Source organism: Sus scrofa, chromosome 6, assembly GCF_054392235.1.
Source record: "Sus scrofa isolate SSC_HxYL_T2T_F1_AM1 chromosome 6, Sscrofa_HxYL_maternal_Yorkshire_Landrace_v2.0, whole genome shotgun sequence".
Taxonomy (NCBI): Eukaryota; Metazoa; Chordata; class Mammalia; order Artiodactyla; family Suidae; genus Sus; species Sus scrofa.
This window is the reverse complement of record NC_139388.1, coordinates 65155006-65175579: the sequence shown is the minus strand read 5'-3', so window position 1 is coordinate 65175579 and position 20574 is coordinate 65155006. Positions and strand designations below refer to the sequence as shown.

Sequence of the window (20574 nt, the reverse complement as noted above, 5' to 3'; positions counted from 1 at the left end):
AAACACTTGGGCAGGAGTTCCTGTCGTGGTGCAGTGGTTCACGAATTTGACTAGGAACCATGAGGTTGCAGGTTTGATCCCTGGCCTTGCTCAGTGGGTTAACGATCCGGCGTTGCCGTGAGCTGTGGTGTAGGTTGCAGACGTGGCTCGGATCCCACCTTGCTGTGCCTCTGTCGAAGGCCAGTGGCTACAGCTCCGATTCGACCCCTAGCCTGGGAATCTCCATATGCCTCGGGAGCGGTCCTAGGAAAGGCAAAAAGACGAAAAAAAAAAAAAAAAAAAAAAAAAAAAAAAAAAAAACCAGCAACACTTGGGCGGAGTTCTCATCGAGACTCAGCGGTCAACGAACCGACTAGGAACCATGAGATTGAGGGTTCTATCCCTGGCCTCGCTCAGCGGGTTAAGGATCTGGCGTTGCCCTGAGCTGTGGTGTAGGTCGCAGATGCGGCTGGGACCCAGCAACTGCTGTGGCTGTGGCTGCGGCTGTGGCTTAGGCCGGAGGTTACAGCTCGGATTCAACCCCTAGCCTGGGAACCTTCATATGCTGCTAGTGCAGCCCTAAAAAGACAAAAAAAAAAAAAAAAAAAAAATGCAAACATTGATTCCTGAGAGCTGGCGTCTTCACAGCCAGACCTTCACTTCGTGATGGAGTCCATGAAGTCTGCGGGAAACTGGATCCCGGAAAGCTAGAGTCTGGACGTGGGTGTGTGGACCAGTCTCCGCACAGCTGTGTCAGGATGAAACCGCCATGCTAAATGAAGTAATTTCTTTAAAAATGAGCATCTACTATGTGTTAAAAACTCTTACAGCCACTGGGAATACGACGCTAACCTTGACTCAAAGGTGTATGTTCAAAGGACCCTCATTCTAGCAGCGAGAGACAAAATGGGCTGGAGAGTAGATTTTATCAGAGAGAAACAACTGGTAGGCATGAAACAAGACAGGTTTCACACACACACACACACACACACACAGACACACACACACACACACACACACACACACACACACACACACACACACAGCCCCAAGTGCACAAGGGAGGCAAAATCCAAACTCCCACGCGCCTAGATCCTGTAGGCTCCGCCCCCTAGGCACCCCTCGCCTAAGCTCCGCCCATTTCCAAAGCTTTCCACCAGCTCAATGCGCCTGCGCACTCCGAGCCGGCGGCGGCTCCCAGAAGCCCTTGTGACTCGGCTCTCAGCAGGGAAGTGTCTGGAATTTCTGGGACCCAAAGTTTGGGCTGAAAAGCTTCTAGGCGGCTCTAGTTCGGACCAGGAGGCAACAACAGGGAACAGAAGGCAGTGGTCACCAAGCCGGGGAGACGATCCCTGCCTGGCAGCCTCACCGCCTGATTTCCGAAAGCCGCCACCGCCCCTGTGGGGACTACCTTTCCCAGGGGCCCTTGCGCTGGGGGACACGCCCACTTCCGGCGAGGACTTGCAGCGTGGGCGTGAGCTGAGGTTCGGAGGAGAAAGCCCAAGTGGCGCGGTGGCAGTGGTACCCCCGGGGTCGGGGGAGGCGCCGAGTGGTCGGCGTTGCTGTCTGAGCACGTGGGGGAGGGGACGTCTTGAACACGCGCGTGTGGCTTGACTGTGGCGGTGCGTTGTGTGTGTGTGTGAGTGTGACTGGGACGAGAAGTCGGGTACATGTGTAATATGTGACTTGGGGGGCGAGGATGAGTCAAGTGTGAGTCTGGGGCCTGTGTTTCTGCGCTTGTCTTTTGTGCACCTGCACGTCCCAGCTGCATGTGAGGAGCGGCTTGTCCTGGAACGAATGAAGGAATTTGCCCGAGAGCTGGAAACACCGCCGGCCGAGACCACCCCCACTTCCTCCCTCTTCCTCCTCTCCGGCGGACACACACACACACACACACACACACACACACACACACACACACACACACACAAGACTCAAGCACCCAGAGCCCTCGAAGCCTGAGAAGGTGCCTGGTTGGGGCGCTGCGGCTTCTGGAGCATTCTTGCCAGTCCCACCTGGAAGGTGTGGAAGTAGGGCCACGTCCCCAAGTTCACAGGACTGAGTATAGAGGTAAGAGTGACAGAACCTCGGTGTGTCTGTAGGAGTGGAAATTAAGGTTCGGGGTGCTGCTCCTGGGCCCAAGTGCTACAGCAGGACGTCCCTGGCCTCAGAGTCCGGTGGACCAAAGATTTTGGACGTCACCCCTGGCCGGAGTATGGAGCTGAATTCAGGGAAGGGTCTTGACTTATCCAGGGTCTCCTTCTGGTCTGGGTGGGAAGCTCCAAACACCCAAAGGGGAGAGCATTCCGCATGAGAACCTTACCTCTGAGTGCTCTGCTGCTCTTCAAGAAAGAACTCAGTATTTAATTTTTTTTTTAACTTGTTAGAGGCCTGCCCCATATATCTTGGAGGATGGGACTTGGGAGGAAAGCCAGATTCACAACTCATCTGGAAGTGCTATGGGATCCCAGCCTCTCTGTGGCCTAGTCACCTTTTAACACATGAACAAAACTGCTACACTTCTCTGTCTTTCGCCACCCCGCACTCTCCCAACCAGAGTGAATAAAGAGCAAGGGGATAAGTAATGAAGTTCCCTGGACAGCACAGGGAACTATGTCCAATCTCTTGGGATAGAACACGATGGAAGGTAGTATAAAAAAGAATGTATATAATATAATATATACATGTGTGTGTGTGACTGGGTCACTATGCTGTAGAGCAAAAATTAACACAACACTGTAAATCAACTATTTTAATTTAAAAGTGGGGGGGGGGGAGAAGCAGTGCTCATAGCTTTATTGTGCTTAGCTTGTTTTATTGCATGCAGTAACTAAAGCTAACGTTTGCTAAGTGCACAATGTAGGCCAGACACAGTTCTCTCTCTCTCTCTCTCTCTTTTTTTTTTTTTTTTTTTTTGTCTTTTTAGGGCCACACCCATGGCATTTGGAGGTTCCCAGGCTAGGGGTCAAATTAGGGCTATAGCTACTGGCCTACACCACAACGGGATCCGAGCCGCATCTGCGACCTACACCACAGCTCACGGCAACACTGGATCCTTAACCCACTGAGCAAGGCCAGGGACAAACCTGCGTCTTCATGGATACTAGTCAGGTTCGTTCATCCTTGAGCCATGACGGGAACTCTCAGACCCAGTCCTAAGACCTTTGGGGGATGTTAACTCCAAACCTCGCAACATTTTGAAGTGAGACCATTTCATCTCCTTTTTACAGATGAGACACTGAAGAATAGAGAAGACAAGTGATCACTAGTAGGTGGAGGAGCCAGGATTTCACATCCAGGACGGGCTGATCCAGAGTCCCCTGTGTCCCAGCTCTCATGCAATCCCCTCCACAACTGCTTGAGGTAGGTATCGTTAACCACTTTTGACAGTTGAAGAAACTGACCCTGAGGGGGTTAAATAAGTTCGCGAATTCAGATCCCAAACCTCCGCTTTGCAGTTTTGTTTTGTTTTTTTTTCTTGAACTTTCTGACCCAGTTTCTGTTAAGTAAAATGGTGACCTATACCTCACAGGGCTATTATAAGGTTGAGTGCGCTCATAGTAATGCACTCGCTATAGTCCCTGCCACATTATAGGTGTTGATTCTTAGCATCGTCATCATTATAATACTGCTTTTCCAAAGCAGTGGAATTCAGGAGAAAGCGGGGGACAGGGGACTTCTTCCGAACTATAGTTTGTCACACAGCAAAATGAGAACCTGGGTCTCCTGACGGTGTTTTGGTCCATCTCTCTGCAAGCCACCTGGACTGCTGTAACAAAGGTAATGCCCCTTTCTGGGGAAGATGGCTTTTTTCATGTCTCATAGACTTTTTACAAATCCTGAGTAGTTGTTTACAAGCTTGTGACTTGTGCACAAGTTCATTTTCCAGAACTTTCATGTGTGCGGTAGTGGCCATGGTCCCTATTTTCATTGACAGCTGTGAAGGTCAGATCAGGGTAGTGATATTTGCAGCATGCCTAGGACATGTCTGTTGTGAAAGGATGGGTGTCTTTGATCGAGAGAGAGATTGTGCTCAGCCTGAAAATCCAGAGCAGTGCAGAGCCCCAACTGTAAATGAAAGGTTTCCTAGTGAGTGGCTGGACTGTGAGGGCAGGGAACAGATATGGGAAGATCAGAGGGAAGGAAAGGGAAAAGTTTCCAGGCTGTGATTGCTAGAGTTACTCAGTCTCTCACCAATCCTTTCTCCTCCCCCCAGCTGTGCCCTCTCAGGGTAAAGCCCTTCTCCACATGAGGTGCCGAGAAGAAGAGGTGGTGATGGGAATTGAACTTCTTAAAACCATGTCCCTGGTTAGTAGTCCCTTTTTCCTCCTAAAATATAGTCTTGCTCTTCAGGATTTGTTAATGTTTGTTTCCTTCTGAAAATTGTTGCACTCTGGGGCCGAGTTCCTGGGTCCTCTCTTTCTGAGGAGTGATGGCACTGTGGGTAGACGCACACAGCCCAGTGCCCTCTCATAGAGTTTCCTCTTTTTCCCATTCGTTGTTTATTTTTCACTCAAGAAATAACCCGCTGTCAGGCCCTCCCTTGTGCTCAGTTTTTTTTTCCATAAGTCTCTGACAACACAGAAATACCATCTTTAGAGGAGTGTCGAGCTCCACGATCTGCCTAGTCCCTAAATCCCCTCTCAGAGAGCTTATGGTCTGTTGAACAAATGCAAAGGTAGAAAACATTTATTTATACGGTGGGATCACTGCTGCAGGTGGAGAGTGGACTTCCTATGGAGTTCCCATTGTGGCTCATTGGGTTAAGGATCCGACATCTCTGTAAGGAGGTGGGTTCAATCCCTGGCCTCACCCAGTGGGTTGAGGATCTGGCGTTGCCGTAACCTGCAGCATAGGTCACAGATGTGGCTTGCATCCCATGTTGCCATGGCTGTGGCATATGCCTCACCCCTGATGTTACCCCTGGCCCAGGAACTTCCATATGCTGCTGATGTAAAAAAGAATAAAAATAAAGAAATAAAAATAAGAATAATTTGCACTGAATTTGGGGAAGTCCTGTTTCTGGGTAAGATGGGCTGAGAACATTGCTCCTGTCATTCCCACTGAAAGCCACTATGAAATGAGGACGGAATGCATAGAGCAGTAATTTGAAGTCTCTAAAAAGTATATAGGCAGATGGGGAAATAAACCCCAAATATGAAATCCCACCATACCTGCAATGTGTATATATATATTTTTTTCTCTCCCAGTATCTAAGTATGGATTCAGCAAGCACAGGATTAGAAGTGGGAGTTGGTATGGATAGAAACAACAGGAGGAGAAACCTTCTAGTTTAGGCTCAAGAAGTGGGAAAGGGGGGCAGCTCCCCCATGGCTCAGTGGGTTAAGGATCCAGCATTGTCCCTGCTATGGCATGGGTTTGATCCCTGGCCTGGGAACGTGTGCATGCCATGGGTGTATCCCCCCCCCAAAAAAATCATTTTGCTTCGTTCATGGGGACTGAAAAGGGGAGCCCCCTGGGAAACAAAGTACTGGAGAGGGAGAAAGTCAACCTGAGGTGGTTTATGAGCTTTTAAGCAGCTTACTCTGAGCTGCTCATGCAGGTATCTGACTCTAAAGAGCATATTGTGTCTGTGAGACGTGAACTAAGGAATCCCACTGTCTACATCTCGGGCTGGCCACCGAGTGGGGTATAAGTAGGACACAGGTTCATATCGATGCAGAGGCATTGAAAATGGGATTGCTGTTAAAACCACAGCCGCAGAAGACTGGTTAGAACTTGCATCCTGAACAGAATATCAGCCAACAATCTCCATAGAATTTAAATAAGACATAGAGTCTCCTAATATCCAAAGTGTTGGTAGTACAATCCAAAATTCTCAGCTAATGAAAAACTAGGACAATTTCAATTCAGAGGAGAAAAGGTAGTCACCAGATGCTAACACTGATAGGACACCAATGTTGGAATTACCTGATAAAGACTTCAAAGCAGCTGTCATGAAAGTGCTCCAACCAGTAAAGGTGAACATCCTTGAAACAAATGAAAAGATCGTCTCAGCAAAGAAATAGAAAATATGAAAAAGCAATGAAAATGTTTAATAACCTGAGCTCACTGGATGGGCTTAATGGCACAATGGAGATGGCAGACGAGAGAGTTAGTGAACTTGAGGATAAATAGGAACCATCTAATGAATAACAGCGAGAAAAAGGATGAACAGAGCTTCAAGAGCCCTTAAGACAATACCAAATGTTTAAATTTCTATCATTGAAGTCCCCCAAAAGAGGAGAAAGTGAGGTAGAAAAAAAGTTGAAGAAATAATGACTGAGGAGTTCCCGTCACGGCTCAGTGGTTAATGAATCCGACTAGGAACCATGAGGTTGCGGGTTCGATCCCTGCCCTTGCTCAGTGGGTTAAGGATCTGGCGTTGCCGTGAGCTGTGGTGTAGGTTGCAGACGCGGCTCAGATCCTGCGTTGCTGTGGCTGTGGCGTAGGCTGGCAGCTACAGCTCCGATTCGACCCCTAGCCTGGGAACCTCCATATGCCGCGGGAGTGGCCCAAGAAATGGCAAGAAGACAAAAAAAAAAAAAAAAAAAAGAAAAAGAAAGAAAGAAAGAAAGAAATAATGGCTGAAAAATTCTCAATTTTAGAGAGTTCCTGTCATGGCTCAGCGGTAACAAATCCAACTAGTATCCATGAGGACTCGGGTTTGATTCCTGTCTTTAGGTTAAGGATCCAGTGTTGCTGGGAGGTTGCAACATCTGCAAATGTGGTGTAGGTTGCAGATGCAGCTGTGATCCCGAGTGGTTGTGGCTGTGGCTGGCAGCTATAGCTCCTATTTGACCCCTAGCCTGGGAATTTCCATGTGCTGCAAGTGCGGCCCTAAAAAGCAAAAAAGGAAAAAAATTCTCAACCTCAGTGAAAGAGGTACATGTGTGGATCTATGAAGCTCAGCAAATTCCAGTGTGATAAACTCGGAGAATCCCTGCCCAGAAACACCATAATCAGACTGCTGAAAATTAAAGACGAGGGGAAAAAACCCTCAAAAGCAGCCAAAGAAAAACAAAGCCTACAGGACAACAGTAATTTGGATAACTCTGGATTTCTCGTCAGAAACCATGGAAGTCAGAAGGAAGTAGAACAACTTTTTTAAAATGCTCACAGAAGGAGTTCCCGTCGTGGCGCAGTGGTTAACGAATCCGACTAGGAACCATGAGGTTGCGGGTTCGGTCCCTGCCCTTGCTCAGTGGGTTAACGATCCGGCGTTGCCGTGAGCTGTGGTGTAGGTTGCAGACGTGGCTCGGATCCCGAGTTGCGGTGGCTCTGGCGTAGGCCGGTGGCTACAGCTCCGATTCGACCCCTAGCCTGGGAACCTCCATATGCCGCAGGAGCGGCCTAAGAAAGCAAAAAGACAAAAAAAAAAAAAAAAATGCTCACAGAAGAGAATTGTCAGCCAAGAATTCTATGTCCGGTAAAAATAGCCTTCAAGAATAAAGGTGAAATAGTTTCTCATGTAGATGAACACTAAGAAACTTCACTGACAGATTTCTAAAAGAATTGCTAAAGGAAGTTTTTCAGGGAGAAATTGTACCGGAGGGAATTTGGAACATTAGGAATGAAGGAAATGCAGTAGAAATGGTAACTATTTATATGTCAGTGCAGTAGGCTGTTCTTTTGAATTATTAAAAAATATCTTCAGTGGTTAAAAACAAAACTAATAGTTTAGGTTTGCTGAGCAGAACAGGAATAGGATGTGAACATAGCTGGTCTGACTTCACAGACTATGTCCTTAACCATTACAGCATCCTGAAATAAATCAAGTTTAAGTAAGACTTTCATTGCAATCTTAAACCAAAAGTTCCACCTCTTCCTGGCCTCCTCCTCTTTCGTTCCCATCTCTCTTTCACTGTTATCATAGGTAACAGTTTTGTTTTTGTTTTTTGTCTTTTTCCCTTTTCTAGGGCTGCTCCCACAGCATATGGAGATTCCCAGGCTAGGGGTCTCATCAGAGCCGTAACCACTGGCTTACACCAGAGCCACAGCAACGCAGGATCTGAGCCACGTCTGCAACCTACACCACAGCTCAGGGCAATGCCAGATCCTTAACCCACTGAGCAACGCCAGGGATCGAACCTGCAACCTCATGGTTCCTAGTCAGATTTGTTAACCACTGTGCCACGATGGGAACTCCAACAGTTCTTGAATATTTAGCGAGGTACTGTGCCTGTTACTTCATTTAATTTTCACAGTGCTGCTGTGAAGTAGGTACTAAAATTATTCCCACTTTTTAGGTGGGAAATCTTGAGGCACACAGGAGTTAGTTGACTTGGCAAAGATCGCCCAGCTAATCAGTGCCAGAATCTGAATTCTTTGAAATAATCTAAACTTTTTCTCCGGTTTTATTCTGGTATGTATTTAAAATTTGTTTGTAAATGTTGATGTAACTGAAATCACAAATAACGAAATGGAAAAAATGAGAACTACCTTCCTGGTTGGTAAAAATTCAGCCCCTATAATGAAACACACATTGCTTGTTATGTGCTTACCTCATATAATCTTTCCTGAAATTTCTCAGCAGATTATCAAAAAACAACTTGCCAAATGAGTTGTTTCCCAATCCAAATATATATTTGTGTTTCAAAAAGAAGAGTTATATGGGAGTTCCCTGGTGGTTCATTGTGTTAATCTGGCATTGTCACTGCTGTGGCTCAGGTCACTGCGGTGGTGAGGGTTTGATCCTTGCCTGGGAACTTCTGCATGATATGGGCATGGCCAAAAAAGTTAGTAATATGGAAGTTCCTGCTGTGGCACAATGGGATGCAGCATCTCTGCAGCACCAGGATGCAGGTTCAGTCTTTGGCCCACACAGTGGGTTAGGAGGATCCAGCATTGCTGCAGCTGTGACAGGCTGCAGCTGTCGTGTAGGTTGCAACTGTGGTTCGGATCTGATTCCTTGTCCAGGAACTCCGTATGCCATGGAGCAGCCAAAAGAGAAAATAATAATAATAATCTGGCTAGGCATTTTTCTTCTCTCATTTTTGTAGGCACTTCTCTGAATATCTAAGATCTCTTAGAATATATTGTGGAAATTGAAGTCATGTTCCTCAGGTCAGCATCATTCCTTGAAACTTTATCTATTGCAGTCCCAGAATTCTTCAGTTTCTCCATGTAGAAAAGGCACCAAGATCTCCATATGCCATAAGGCAGCCAAAAAAGAAAAGTGAGCTAGCGCCCAACATAGGTAAAATAATTTAGTGCTTGCTTATACTGTTTCGAATGCAGTCAACGTTTATTTTTTTCATGTGAGAATATCTTCTCACACCATAAAATGCTTCAAGAGCAGAGGCTATCATATTTTTTCCTTTTCTCCTAATATATACAATATACCCAGGCAGAAAAGTTGTTCCGTAACTACCTACCTGACCTGGGTCATTTAGGACCCCCCCGCCCCAGTGCAATGACACACAGCTCTGTTTTCCTAAATGATAATAATCCTTTACCCTAGAAGTAGCTAAGTCAGGGCATGTACACTGATTGAGCAAGATTATACGTGTCATTTCAGGATTCGGTGACATTCACGGATATAGCCATAGACTTCTCCCACGACGAGTGGGAATGGCTGAATCCTGCTCAAAGGACTTTGTACAAGAAGGTGACGTTAGAGAACTACGGGAACCTGGTTTCACTGGGTAAGAATGTGTTCGTCCTCCCACCTCCCCGTGGAAGTCTTTCCACCTCTGTAGTCCTTCACGTCTTTATCGGCGTTTTCCTACCGTGTTTCTCTTCTCTCCGTACCATTTTACTGTGTCATAGCCCTGGAATATCCACCGCAGAGATAATTTTCTTATTTTCTCTTCTATGCAGGTCTTTGCATTTCTAAACCAGATGTTATCTCCTTACTTGAGCAAGGTAAAGAGCCCTGGATGGTGACAGGTGAGACGACAGGAGGCCTGTGCCCAGGTAAGTACAGGAGAACTAGAACTGGGAAAACAATTTTAAAGGTATTTCTTCCCTCTGATACTTAACTGGAAAATACCTGTCAATGTCCTTCCCAAATTGAAACTGCTTGTTCTTTTTTTTTTGATCATTTTAGGGCCGCACCCAAGGCATATGGAGGTTCCCAGGCTAGGGGTTGAATCAGAGCTGTAGCCACCGGCCTGTGCCACAGCCACAGCCACGCCAGATCCGAGCCATGTCTGACACAGCTCACGGCAATGCCAGATCTTTAACCACTGAGCGAGGCCAGGGATCGAACCTATGTTCTCATGAATACTAGTCATACTCGTTTCTTCTGAGCTACAACGGGAACTCCAAAACTTCTTGTTCTAACACTGTTTTTTAAGTATATCTTCTCTTCCACACTAGTAGCCATACCACCATTACCTTTATTGATTTCCTGCAGATTTCCCAGTCTTATTTCTGAACTCTTTTATGTTCCATTGATGTTTATCTAGTTCTGCTCAAGTACTGTATTGTTGTAATCATCCCTGACTTTCATCTCTGAATTCTTAGACAGATTTGTGTTCAGTTTTTCAAACTCGTTTAAATAGTTTCCTTTCTTTAAAATGTCACTTGGAGTTCCCTTGTGGCCTCAAGGTTAAGGATTCAGCATTGTCACTGCTGTGGCTTAGGTTTGATCCCTGACCTGGGAACTTCCCTAAGCCTCAGGGACAGCCAGGAAAAAGAAAAGAAAAGAAAATGTGACTTATCAAGTTAACAAGTACTATAGCTTGTTATATAGCTTATTCTTCTCTTTAGTGTTTCTTTTGTTTGTTTGTTTGCTTGCTTTTTTAGGGCCACACCCGTGGCATATGGAGCTTCCCAATCTAGGAGTCTAATCGGAGCTACAGCTGCTGGTCTACGCCCCAGCCACAGCAACACCAGATCCAAGCTGCATCTGCAGCCTACACCACAGCTCACAGCAATGCTGGATCCTTAACCTACTAAGCAAGGCCAGGGATCAAACCCGCAACGTCATGGTTCCTAGTCAGATTCGTTTCTGTTGCTCCACGACAGGAATTCTATGGTGTTTCTTATCATTATTTCTTTTTGCTTTATTGTTAAGGTCTTTTTCCCCCTGTCATACCATCCCACCCCTTGAATTTGAGTTTTTAGTTCTGTGAGTAATTAACTTTATGACTTTATATATTTTTAAATTGTATCTTAATATTTATCCACTTGAGATTCAAAACATAATCTTCTGACACCTATATGAAAGATGAAGAAATTAGCTCACTCATGTTACCTCCTTCTTGTCCATCATCTCCCCACTTTTATTGTACTTGGGATTTTCAGCTCAGTTTGTTTTCTTTATTTTATTAATTTTTTTTGCTGTAATGCTTGAAAGCTGTTTTTTTTTTTTTGGTTTAGAAAGCTAGGTAAGAGCCTATAGACATATATTGTAAGGAAGTGAGCTTCCAGTGAGGTAAGTTTATTCTTTGGTCTGTAGTGTGCTTTTAGTTCTCAAAGTTTCAAGAAGTGGATATTGGTAGGTCACCTGTAGCCCTAATGATGTACATTAGCAAATAATAAATGAATTAAGGATCCAATTCAGGATGTTAGAAAAAGTACAAAGTGAATCTCAGTGAAACTGGAATAAGTTATATATGGTGATTTATACTGCTAGAGATAAAAGTAGGAATAAATGAATTAGAAAACAGTAGACCTAATGAAAACGAATCAAATCTATGGTTCCTTAGAAAGCCAACACTATATATAAACTGTCAGGACAAATGAGAGAAAACACAAGAAAAAAAATGGTAAATAACCACTGATGCCTAAGTACTTAAAAGAATCATGTGAATCTATTTTTGAAACTCAATTCTCTAAATAATATGAAAACCTGGATGAAACGTATGATACTTTAAGAAATTATAATTACCACAGCTGACACCAGAGATAGAAAATTTAAACAAGCCAGTTACTGTTGAAGAAATATAGAAGGGCATCTTAAGAACTGCCTCCCCAAGAAAAGAAGCAACAACCCCATATAGTTTCACAAATACATTCTATAAAGCCTATAAGGAAAATTATCAACATTGTTAAAGTGTTCCATGATGGAGAATGAAAAGGAGAACTATAAAAGAAACTGTATATGAAGACAGCATTACTTTTTAAAAAAATGTTATGACCACACCCACAACATATGCAAGTTCCTTGGACCTGGGATTGAATCTGAGCTGCAGTTACTTTAACCCACTGTGCCAGGTCAGGGATCAAACCTGAATCTTTGTAGCAACCTGAGCAACTGCAGTCAGATTCTTAACGCACTGTGGCACAGTGGGCACTCCCAGCATACCATTCGATACCAAGATATTATCAAAATAGCAATGAAGAAAGGGAATTAGAGACAAAATCAATTATGAATATTGGTGCAATATCTTAAATAAAGAGTCGTGCTGACATAATATACCATAACCAAGGAGGGTTTATTCCAGAAATGCGAGGATTGTCCCAATGCTTAACTTTAAGAACTGTCAAAAACATGTACCTTTGTTGGCTTCACCGTTTTGAATCACAAGGTTTCGTTTGATAGTTTCCATTCTTTCAGCATTAAATAAAGGAGACATCTGTTTCCTTAATATCTTTCAGACTTGGAGTATGTGTGGATGACAAATGAATTATCTCCAGACCAGGAAATCTTTGAGGAAAAATTATCCCAGGCAGTGGTAATGGAAAGACTTCCAAGCTATGACTTTGAATATTCCACATTAGGAGAAAACTGGAAATGTGAAGACCTGCTTAAGAGGGAGCTGATAAGTCAGAAGACACATTTTAGGCAAGAGACAGTCATTCATATGAATACCTTTATTGAGAAAGGAGATCAGTCTAACAAATCTGGGACAATTTTTCATCTGAGTACATTATCTTATATAAAACAGGCACTTCCTATTGAAGAGAGAATATATAATTTTGACACAGATAAAAGTTTAAAAACACATTCCTTTGTTAAAAAACACAAACAAGTCTATGGAGAAAAGAAACTTTTGAAATGTAATGACTGTGAGAAAACTTTCGGCAAAATCTCAACTCTTACTCTTCATCAAAGAATTCACACTGGAGAAAAACCCTATGAATGTATTGAATGTGGGAAAGCCTTTAGCCAAAGTGCCCACCTTGCTCAACATCAGAGAGTCCATACAGGAGAAAAACCCTTTGAATGTACTGAATGTGGGAAAGCCTTCAGCCAGAATGCTCATCTTATTCAGCATCAGAGAGTTCATACTGGAGAGAAACCGTATCAATGTAAGCAGTGTAATAAAGCCTTCAGCCAGCTCGCACATCTCGCTCAACACCAGAGAGTTCATACTGGAGAGAAACCCTATGAATGCATCGAATGTGGGAAGGCTTTTAGTGACTGTTCATCCCTAGCTCATCATCGAAGGATTCACACTGGAAAAAGACCCTATGAATGTATTGACTGTGGGAAAGCTTTCAGGCAGAATGCTTCTCTTATACGTCACCGGAGGTATTGTCACACTGGAGAGAAACCATTTGATTGTATTGATTGTGGGAAAGCTTTCACTGATCACATAGGACTTATTCAGCATAAGAGAATTCATACTGGAGAGAGACCTTACAAATGTAATGTGTGTGGCAAGGCCTTTAGCCATGGCTCATCCCTGACTGTACATCAGAGAATTCATACAGGAGAGAAACCCTATGAATGTACTATCTGTGAGAAAGCCTTTAGCCATAGTGGCTCACTTACTCTTCATCAAAGAGTTCATACTGGAGAGAAGCCCTACGAATGTAAGGAATGTGGGAAAGCTTTTCGCCAGAGCACACACCTCGCCCATCATCAGAGAATTCATACTGGGGAGAAACCTTACGAATGTAAGGAATGCAGCAAAACCTTCAGCCAGAATGCACACCTTGCACAGCATCAGAAAATACACACTGGAGAGAAACCCTATGAATGTAAGGAATGTGGCAAGGCCTTCAGCCAGATTGCACACCTTGTTCAACACCAGAGAGTCCATACCGGCGAGAAGCCTTATGAATGTATTGAATGTGGGAAGGCCTTTAGTGATGGCTCCTATCTTGTTCAACATCAGAGACTCCACACTGGCAAGAGGCCGTATGTGTGTCTTGAATGTGGGAAGGCATTCAGACAGAGGGCATCGCTCATCTGTCACCAAAGGTGTCACACAGGTGAAAAACCTTATGACTGTAACATCTGTGGGAAAGCCTTTAGCCATCGTAAATCCCTTACTCTGCATCAAAGGATTCACACAGGAGAGAAACCTTATGAGTGTAAAGAATGCAGCAAAGCCTTCAGCCAGATTGCCCATCTGACACTACATAAGAGGATTCATACTGGAGAAAGGCCCTATGAATGTAAAGAATGTGGAAAAGCCTTCAGACAGAGTGTGCACCTTGCTCACCATCAGCGAATTCATCCTGGAGAGTCATCTTTTCCCTCCTCGTCACCCACATACCACCAAGTCCTCTAGTTTCAATTTTATAAACACCTCTATGACTGTCCCGTTATCATAGTCGAAGACGAAGCCATCTCATTTGGATTTCTGCATAGTGTTATAACCATTTTCCCTCCTGCTCAAGTGCATTTTTAACACTGTGGCCAGCTTAATCTTGTAAAAATCTATATTCGTGTAACTTTTCCATTTGAAACACTTGTTTTGAAGAATATTTGGGTGGGAGTTCCCGTCATGGCTCAGCAGTAATGAACCTGACTAGTATCCATGAGGACTCAGGTTCTATCCCTGGCCTCACTCAATGGGTTAAGGATCCAGCATTGCCGTGAGCTGTTGTGTAGGTCACAGATGTGGCTCGGATCCCACGTTGCTGTGGCTGTGGTGGAGGCCGGCAGCTACAGCTCCAATTTGACCCCTAGCCTAGGAACTTCCATATGAGGTGGATGTGGCCCTAAAAAGACAAAAAAGGAAAGAAGGAATGTTAGGTAATCCACTTAAAGAGTTTAGCATGCAATCCTTGGCTTGTAATTAGTGTCACTAAGGTGGATGTTGCCTTACAGTGATATTCAGCTGCAAGTATAATGCGCCAGCAGGTCGAGACTAAGAAGCCTACAAATTTTAGAGCAGATAACTTTTTACTCTCCTAGTAGGTAGGAAAGATGAACACATTCAGAATTGAAAGATTTTATGATATACAGGATAACATGGTGGCTTGCTCCTCTCTTTGTATGAATATAAGGAAATCCAGCATTGTTGATGAGGAAGTCTCACCTTACCTGGTACTTAGAACAAAAGCATTCAGTAGAATGTAGGACTAACCAGAGGATATTTAAAAAGAACTAAAATGAACAAGCTCAAAAATGTGAATAGGTTAATAGCCATGAAATAAAGTACAAAAGGTAGTTCAACACTCTCACCTATGGAAAAGCATCAGAGACAATTCCTGGGATATTTAATTGTTCTGGAGCATAAAATAAATCCAGTCAAGCCTCCCACCTTCTTATTCTATGAGACTGACAAGATTAAAACCAAAACAGAAGAACATACATATTGCAGTAAGCTTATGAGTGTAGATGTTAAAAGTTAAATATTTTTTAATATTAAAAAATAGAGGAGTTCCCGTCATGGCGCAGTGGTTAACAAATCTGAGTAAGAACCATGAGGTTGCGGGTTCAATCTCTGGCCTTGGCTTACTAGTTTAAGAATCCAGCATTGCCATGAGGTGTGGTGTAGGTCACAGATGTGGCTCGGATTCCACATTGCTGTGGCTCTGGCAAAGGCTGGTGGCTACAGCTCCGATTAGACCCCTAGCCTGGGAACCTCCATATTCCACAGGTGCGGCCCTAGTAAAGACAAAAAAATAAAAAATAGGTTAAATGGGTTCCTTGGTGGCTAGTGGGTTAAGGACCTGGCATCACTGCTATGGGTCAGGTTGCTACTGTGGTGTGGGTTTGATTCCTGGCCCAGGACCCTCCACATGCTGTGGGTATGGCCAAAATAAAATATATGATTCAATGGCTTTTAGTATGTTCAGAGTTGAAACAGATTGGTCAGATGGCTGTGGGACACTTAGCTCTCTGGAAAAACAGATCTATACTTTGCACACTGATGCCGCTCTGATAGGTTAAAGATCTAAATGTATGATATTAACGTGCAAGAAAAACAGTATTTCTATAACCTCAGCTTGAGACAGGCCTTCTTAACTATTACACATAACCCAGGAGCTAACGTTAAACTGAGTAACATTTCTGTGTGGAAAACATCAGAGTCAAAGTTAATAGATAAGTGAGAGACTGAAAGAAAATGTTTGCAACAGATATAACAAAGGGCAATAATCCACCATGTTCAAAGCACTGTTACACATCAGCTGTAGTAACACTGCAACTCAGAAAAATGGACAGGGGAGTTCCTGTCGTGGCGCAGTGGTTAACGAATCCGACTAGGAACCATGAGGTTGCGGGTTCGATCCCTGGCCTTGCTCAGTGGGTTAAGGATCCAGCATTGGCTGGCAGCTGCAGCTCCAATTAGACCCCTAGCCTGGGAACCTCCATGTGCCGCGGGAGCAGCCCTAGAAAAGGCAAAAAGACAGAAAAAAAAGAAAGAAAGAAAAATGGATAGAGCTAATGGCCATTTTAAAGAAGATGAAATAAAAACAGCTAATAAAAATTACCCACTATCATTAGTAATCAAGGTAATGCAAAATGATATTTTTATTATTTTCCCCAACAGGTTGATTTTAAATCATAGAAGAGTGATAATACTCAGTGTGAGTGACTGTGTGAAAAACAAGGCTGTTCCATTGTCTGTCGTATAAATTACTGTATGTAGGAGATCCCACTGTGACTCACCGGGTGAAGAAACCAACTAGTATCCGTGAGGATGCAGGTTCAAACCCTTGCCTTTCTTAACAGATGCGGCTCGGATGTTGTGTTGCTGTGGCATAGGCCGGCAGCTGCAGCTCCATTTCAGCCCTGAAAATAAATAAATAAATTTTTTAAAAGTGCTGTATGTATAGACCATTTGAGTCAACACACCTCAGAAACCAAAGTGTATGAAGGTAGGTAAGTGTGTAATGGCAAAAATATTTTGTCTTCCTTAACCCACTGAGTGAGGCCAGGGATCGAACCTGCATCCTCATGGATGCTAGTCAGATTCGTTTCCGCCAAGCCACAATGGGAACTTAGGGTACAGGGTAAATGGGTAAGTTAATTATCGTTTCCGCCAAGCCACAATGGGAACTTAGGGTACAGGGTAAATGGGTAAGTTAATTATGCTGTATTCATTCAATAGAATTATATACAGCTGTTGAAAAAATTAAAGTGTGTATATAGCTGCAAAAGATAGCTGTGCTGTTCTAAATGGAGAGAATTTTTTCAGACCTGTATTCTAGTCTAGTATAAACTCATAATATCAAAAATGAAACCAAAAGTAGATTTTATTTTATTTTATTTTATTTTTTTGCTTTTTAGGGCTGCACCCACAGCATATGGAGGTTCCCAGGCTAGGGGTAGAATGGGAGCTGTAGCTCCTGGCCTACACCACAGCCACAGCAACCTGAGATCCAATCCGTGTCTGCAACCTACAGCACAACTCACAACAATGCCAGATCCTTAACCCACTGAGCAAGGCCAGGGATCGAACCTGCATTCTCATGACTGCTAGTCAGATTTGTTTCCGCTAAGCCATGATGGGAACTTCCCCCAAATTTTTAAAAATGATAAACTCTTAGAGGCTTAGGGTACAGAGTAAATGGATAAGTTAACTATGCTGTATTCATTCAATAGAATTATATGCAGCTATTGAAAAAATAAAAATATGTATGTAGCCATAAAAGATAGCTGTGCTATTCTAAATGGAAAGAATTTTTTCAGACCTGTATTCTAGTATAAACTCATAATCATGATATCAAAAATAAAACCAAAAGTACATTTTTTTGTTTTCGATTTTGTTTGTTTGATTTTTTATTTTAGGCACATGGAGGTTCCCAGGCTAGGGGCTGAATCGAAGCTGCAGCTGCCGGCCTACACCACAGCCACAGCAGCTGCATCTGCAGCCTACACCAAAGCTCATGGCACTGCTGGATCCTTAACCCACTAAGCAGGGCCAGAGATAGAACCCTCATCCTCATGGATACTAATCATTTTGTTACCATTGAGCTACACCAGGAACTCCAAAAAGGACATGTTTTTCTGGTTTTCTCTGCCCCGTTTTCCTTTCCTCCTTTTGACTACACTGTCTCTTCTCTTTCGAGTAACTGGCCATACTCTGTCTTACGGTTCTGGAGGAACTGATCAATCAGATTCTCTCTGGAGTTTGAAAGGCAGTTGGATTTGTTCTCTAAAGGGATGGTACCGGTGTCCTCGTGCTTGTGATCTTTGGAGCCACCCTAGTGCTTGTGCTTTCTCAGGCTCCAGTTCCTCAAACCACCCACTATCCTTTCAGTACTTCGTTTCCTGCTTATATTGCTCATTGGCTTGCAGTCAAAGAAACTTAACCAAGTCATTGTTTTGTATGAAGACTGTCAATCTTTGGAAGATTGTAGGTGTTAGGGATTGGTGTTTGGTTGAGATGAGGTAGGTAAGCCTCCTGTTTCTTTTCTAGCCTAGGAAAGTACAAACTGATGATACCCAACAGACACCCAAGTGAACTATTTTTAGTTGTCACCTGAGATGAGTAGAGGTCTAGGGTACTGGATGACAGTTTCAAGAGGAGGAGGAATGCTGAGTCCAAAGAGTATATATGATCATTGCTGGTATCTAACTGCTTTGGGTAATTTAAAACTCAGATCTTGAACTCTTCGAAGTACTAGCAAGCGAGGTTCTTTGTATGATCTTATTGAAAGATGTCTTACACTGTTCGAAGTCATAGGGTTAAGATAGCCTAAAACCAAATTGGGAGACTCCTTTTGTGGATTGCTAAGGTGGGATGCTGGTTAAATTCCATATTTTATTGTTAAGTGGTGGAAAGTTCTGAATTGTATTCCTCCCACTCCAAGATTCATATGTTGAAGCCCTAAACCCCATTGTGACTCTGGAGAGATATAGCTTGGGGAGGAAATTAAGGTTAATCACACAATGAAGTGACAAGGGTAAGGCCCTAATCTGAAAGAACTGGTAGCCTTATAAGAAGAGGGGGAGACACCAGAGCCACTCGAGAGACATTGTGGTGACAGCTGAGAAGTGTTTCTCGCAATTTACCCCAGAAAAACTGACCTGACTTTTGGACAGGAGCCATGTGATAGATACACTGAGGGAATCAATGTTTCTAGATTACAGTAGGAACAAGTCCCACTGTGCACACCACAAGTAGCCTTCACAGGAAGTGTTTGTGCTCCTTGTATCCATGGTGCATGGAACCTGATGGAATGTTCTGGAACACTCCTCATTAGGGCAATGAGTGGTCATCTTTGGGCTGTTGTTCTTGTTACCAGACATTTTGAATTCAGTTCCCAAAAGGAGACAGTCTGATGTACCAGCAATTCCCTAGTAACTCAAATTGGGACTAGCACCATTGGGGATTTTTTTCTACCCAGTATTCCTGAGACTTTAATTAAATCATTATTGTCATTTTAAAATATAATATTTTCAGAGGAAATAAGAGCCTTTAATCAAATTCTAAATGCTTTTAAAGAAAAGGTAATGAAAAAGGAGAAAACGCCTCAACAAGTAAATTAGGCATAAGTGGCTTAAAATGAACGTTAACATCAAAATGGGCAAAATAATTTAGAAACATTGTTTTGAACATACATAAACCTAGTGTAAAGTTGTCTTGGGGCCCATAAAAATCAGTCAATTAGGTAAACTTAGGTGTTGAAACTATTGTTTAAAAATCTGTTGAGTATTTCCTTCTTCAGGGAACTAAAATGTGTATATCCTGACAATGGCGCCTCAGTAAATAGAACAAGAAGAATGAGGGTCTGGAGAACAAGACCCAAGAAGAAGTAATCTTAAAGATGCATGAATATTTTGTAAATAGCTCAATGCACAAAAAGTTGCCAGTTGTTACAGACCTTCAGAAAGTGACAAAGAAAAGTTATCAGAATCTAAAAGAAGGAGTTCCCTGGTGACCTAGCAGCTAAGGATCTGGTGTTGTCACTGCTGTGGCATGGGTTTTTGATCTCTAGCCTGGAACTTCTGCGTGCCACAGGCACATCCAAAAAAAGGCGGGGGGGGGACGCCCATTTATGGAGCCTGTGCCCATGACCTGGGAACATGTCAGCCAAGACATCTGGGGGAATGGTTGGAGGTACAGGACACCTGGACACACAGACCTACCTGCAGCATCACCATACTCCCACACTGCTGGCTGGAATCTTGGATCCTGAGCCAGGTGCTCTAGAAGTAATTTGTCCACCCTCCTTTGGGCCCACTCACCCTTCACACATATACACACTCACCCACTGGGAAAGGCATCTGGTTCCCAGACCTCCTCTTTCTGGGAAGCCACTGGGTGAGGTGGTGATGGTGACTGTGCCCTGAAAAGGAACTTCAGACCCACAGGGCCTCAGGGCTTGGGCAGCGCCAACAGGGCCTCTGATTCCACCTCCCCAGATGCACTGGCTTGGGAGGGCTGCCATAAAAAATACCACAGACTGTGTGGCTTACACTCGGAAATTTGTTTTCTCAGTTCTAAAGGTAAGATCCAGGTGTCAGCAGGGCTGGTTTCTCCTGAGGCCTCTCTCCTTGGGTTGCAGACAGCT

The 20574-nt window shown here is 43.7% G+C and overlaps 1 protein-coding gene across 21 annotated transcripts; it reads left to right on the top strand.

Annotated features, from left to right (window-relative positions):
* Positions 1–1142: 1142 nt before the first annotated feature.
* Positions 1143–17801, top strand: ZNF470 (zinc finger protein 470). 21 transcript variants are annotated; one of them, XM_084958527.1, is made up of 8 exons: positions 1143–1463; positions 2906–3090; positions 3210–3342; positions 3622–3759; positions 4196–4287; positions 9500–9626; positions 9802–9897; positions 12529–14571. In XM_084958527.1, the coding sequence occupies exons 5-8, from the start codon at positions 4228–4230 to the stop codon at positions 14391–14393; spliced, it is 2148 nt and encodes a 715-aa protein (XP_084814653.1). In that variant the 5' UTR covers positions 1143–1463; positions 2906–3090; positions 3210–3342; positions 3622–3759; positions 4196–4227; the 3' UTR covers positions 14394–14571. The 21 variants fall into 21 exon arrangements, with proteins under 21 accessions (XP_084814653.1, XP_013854312.1, XP_013854308.1 ...); XM_084958536.1 differs by having other exon boundaries at positions 1437–1463; positions 3625–3759; XM_084958537.1 differs by having other exon boundaries at positions 1437–2049; positions 3737–3759.
* Positions 17802–20574: the final 2773 nt, after the last annotated feature.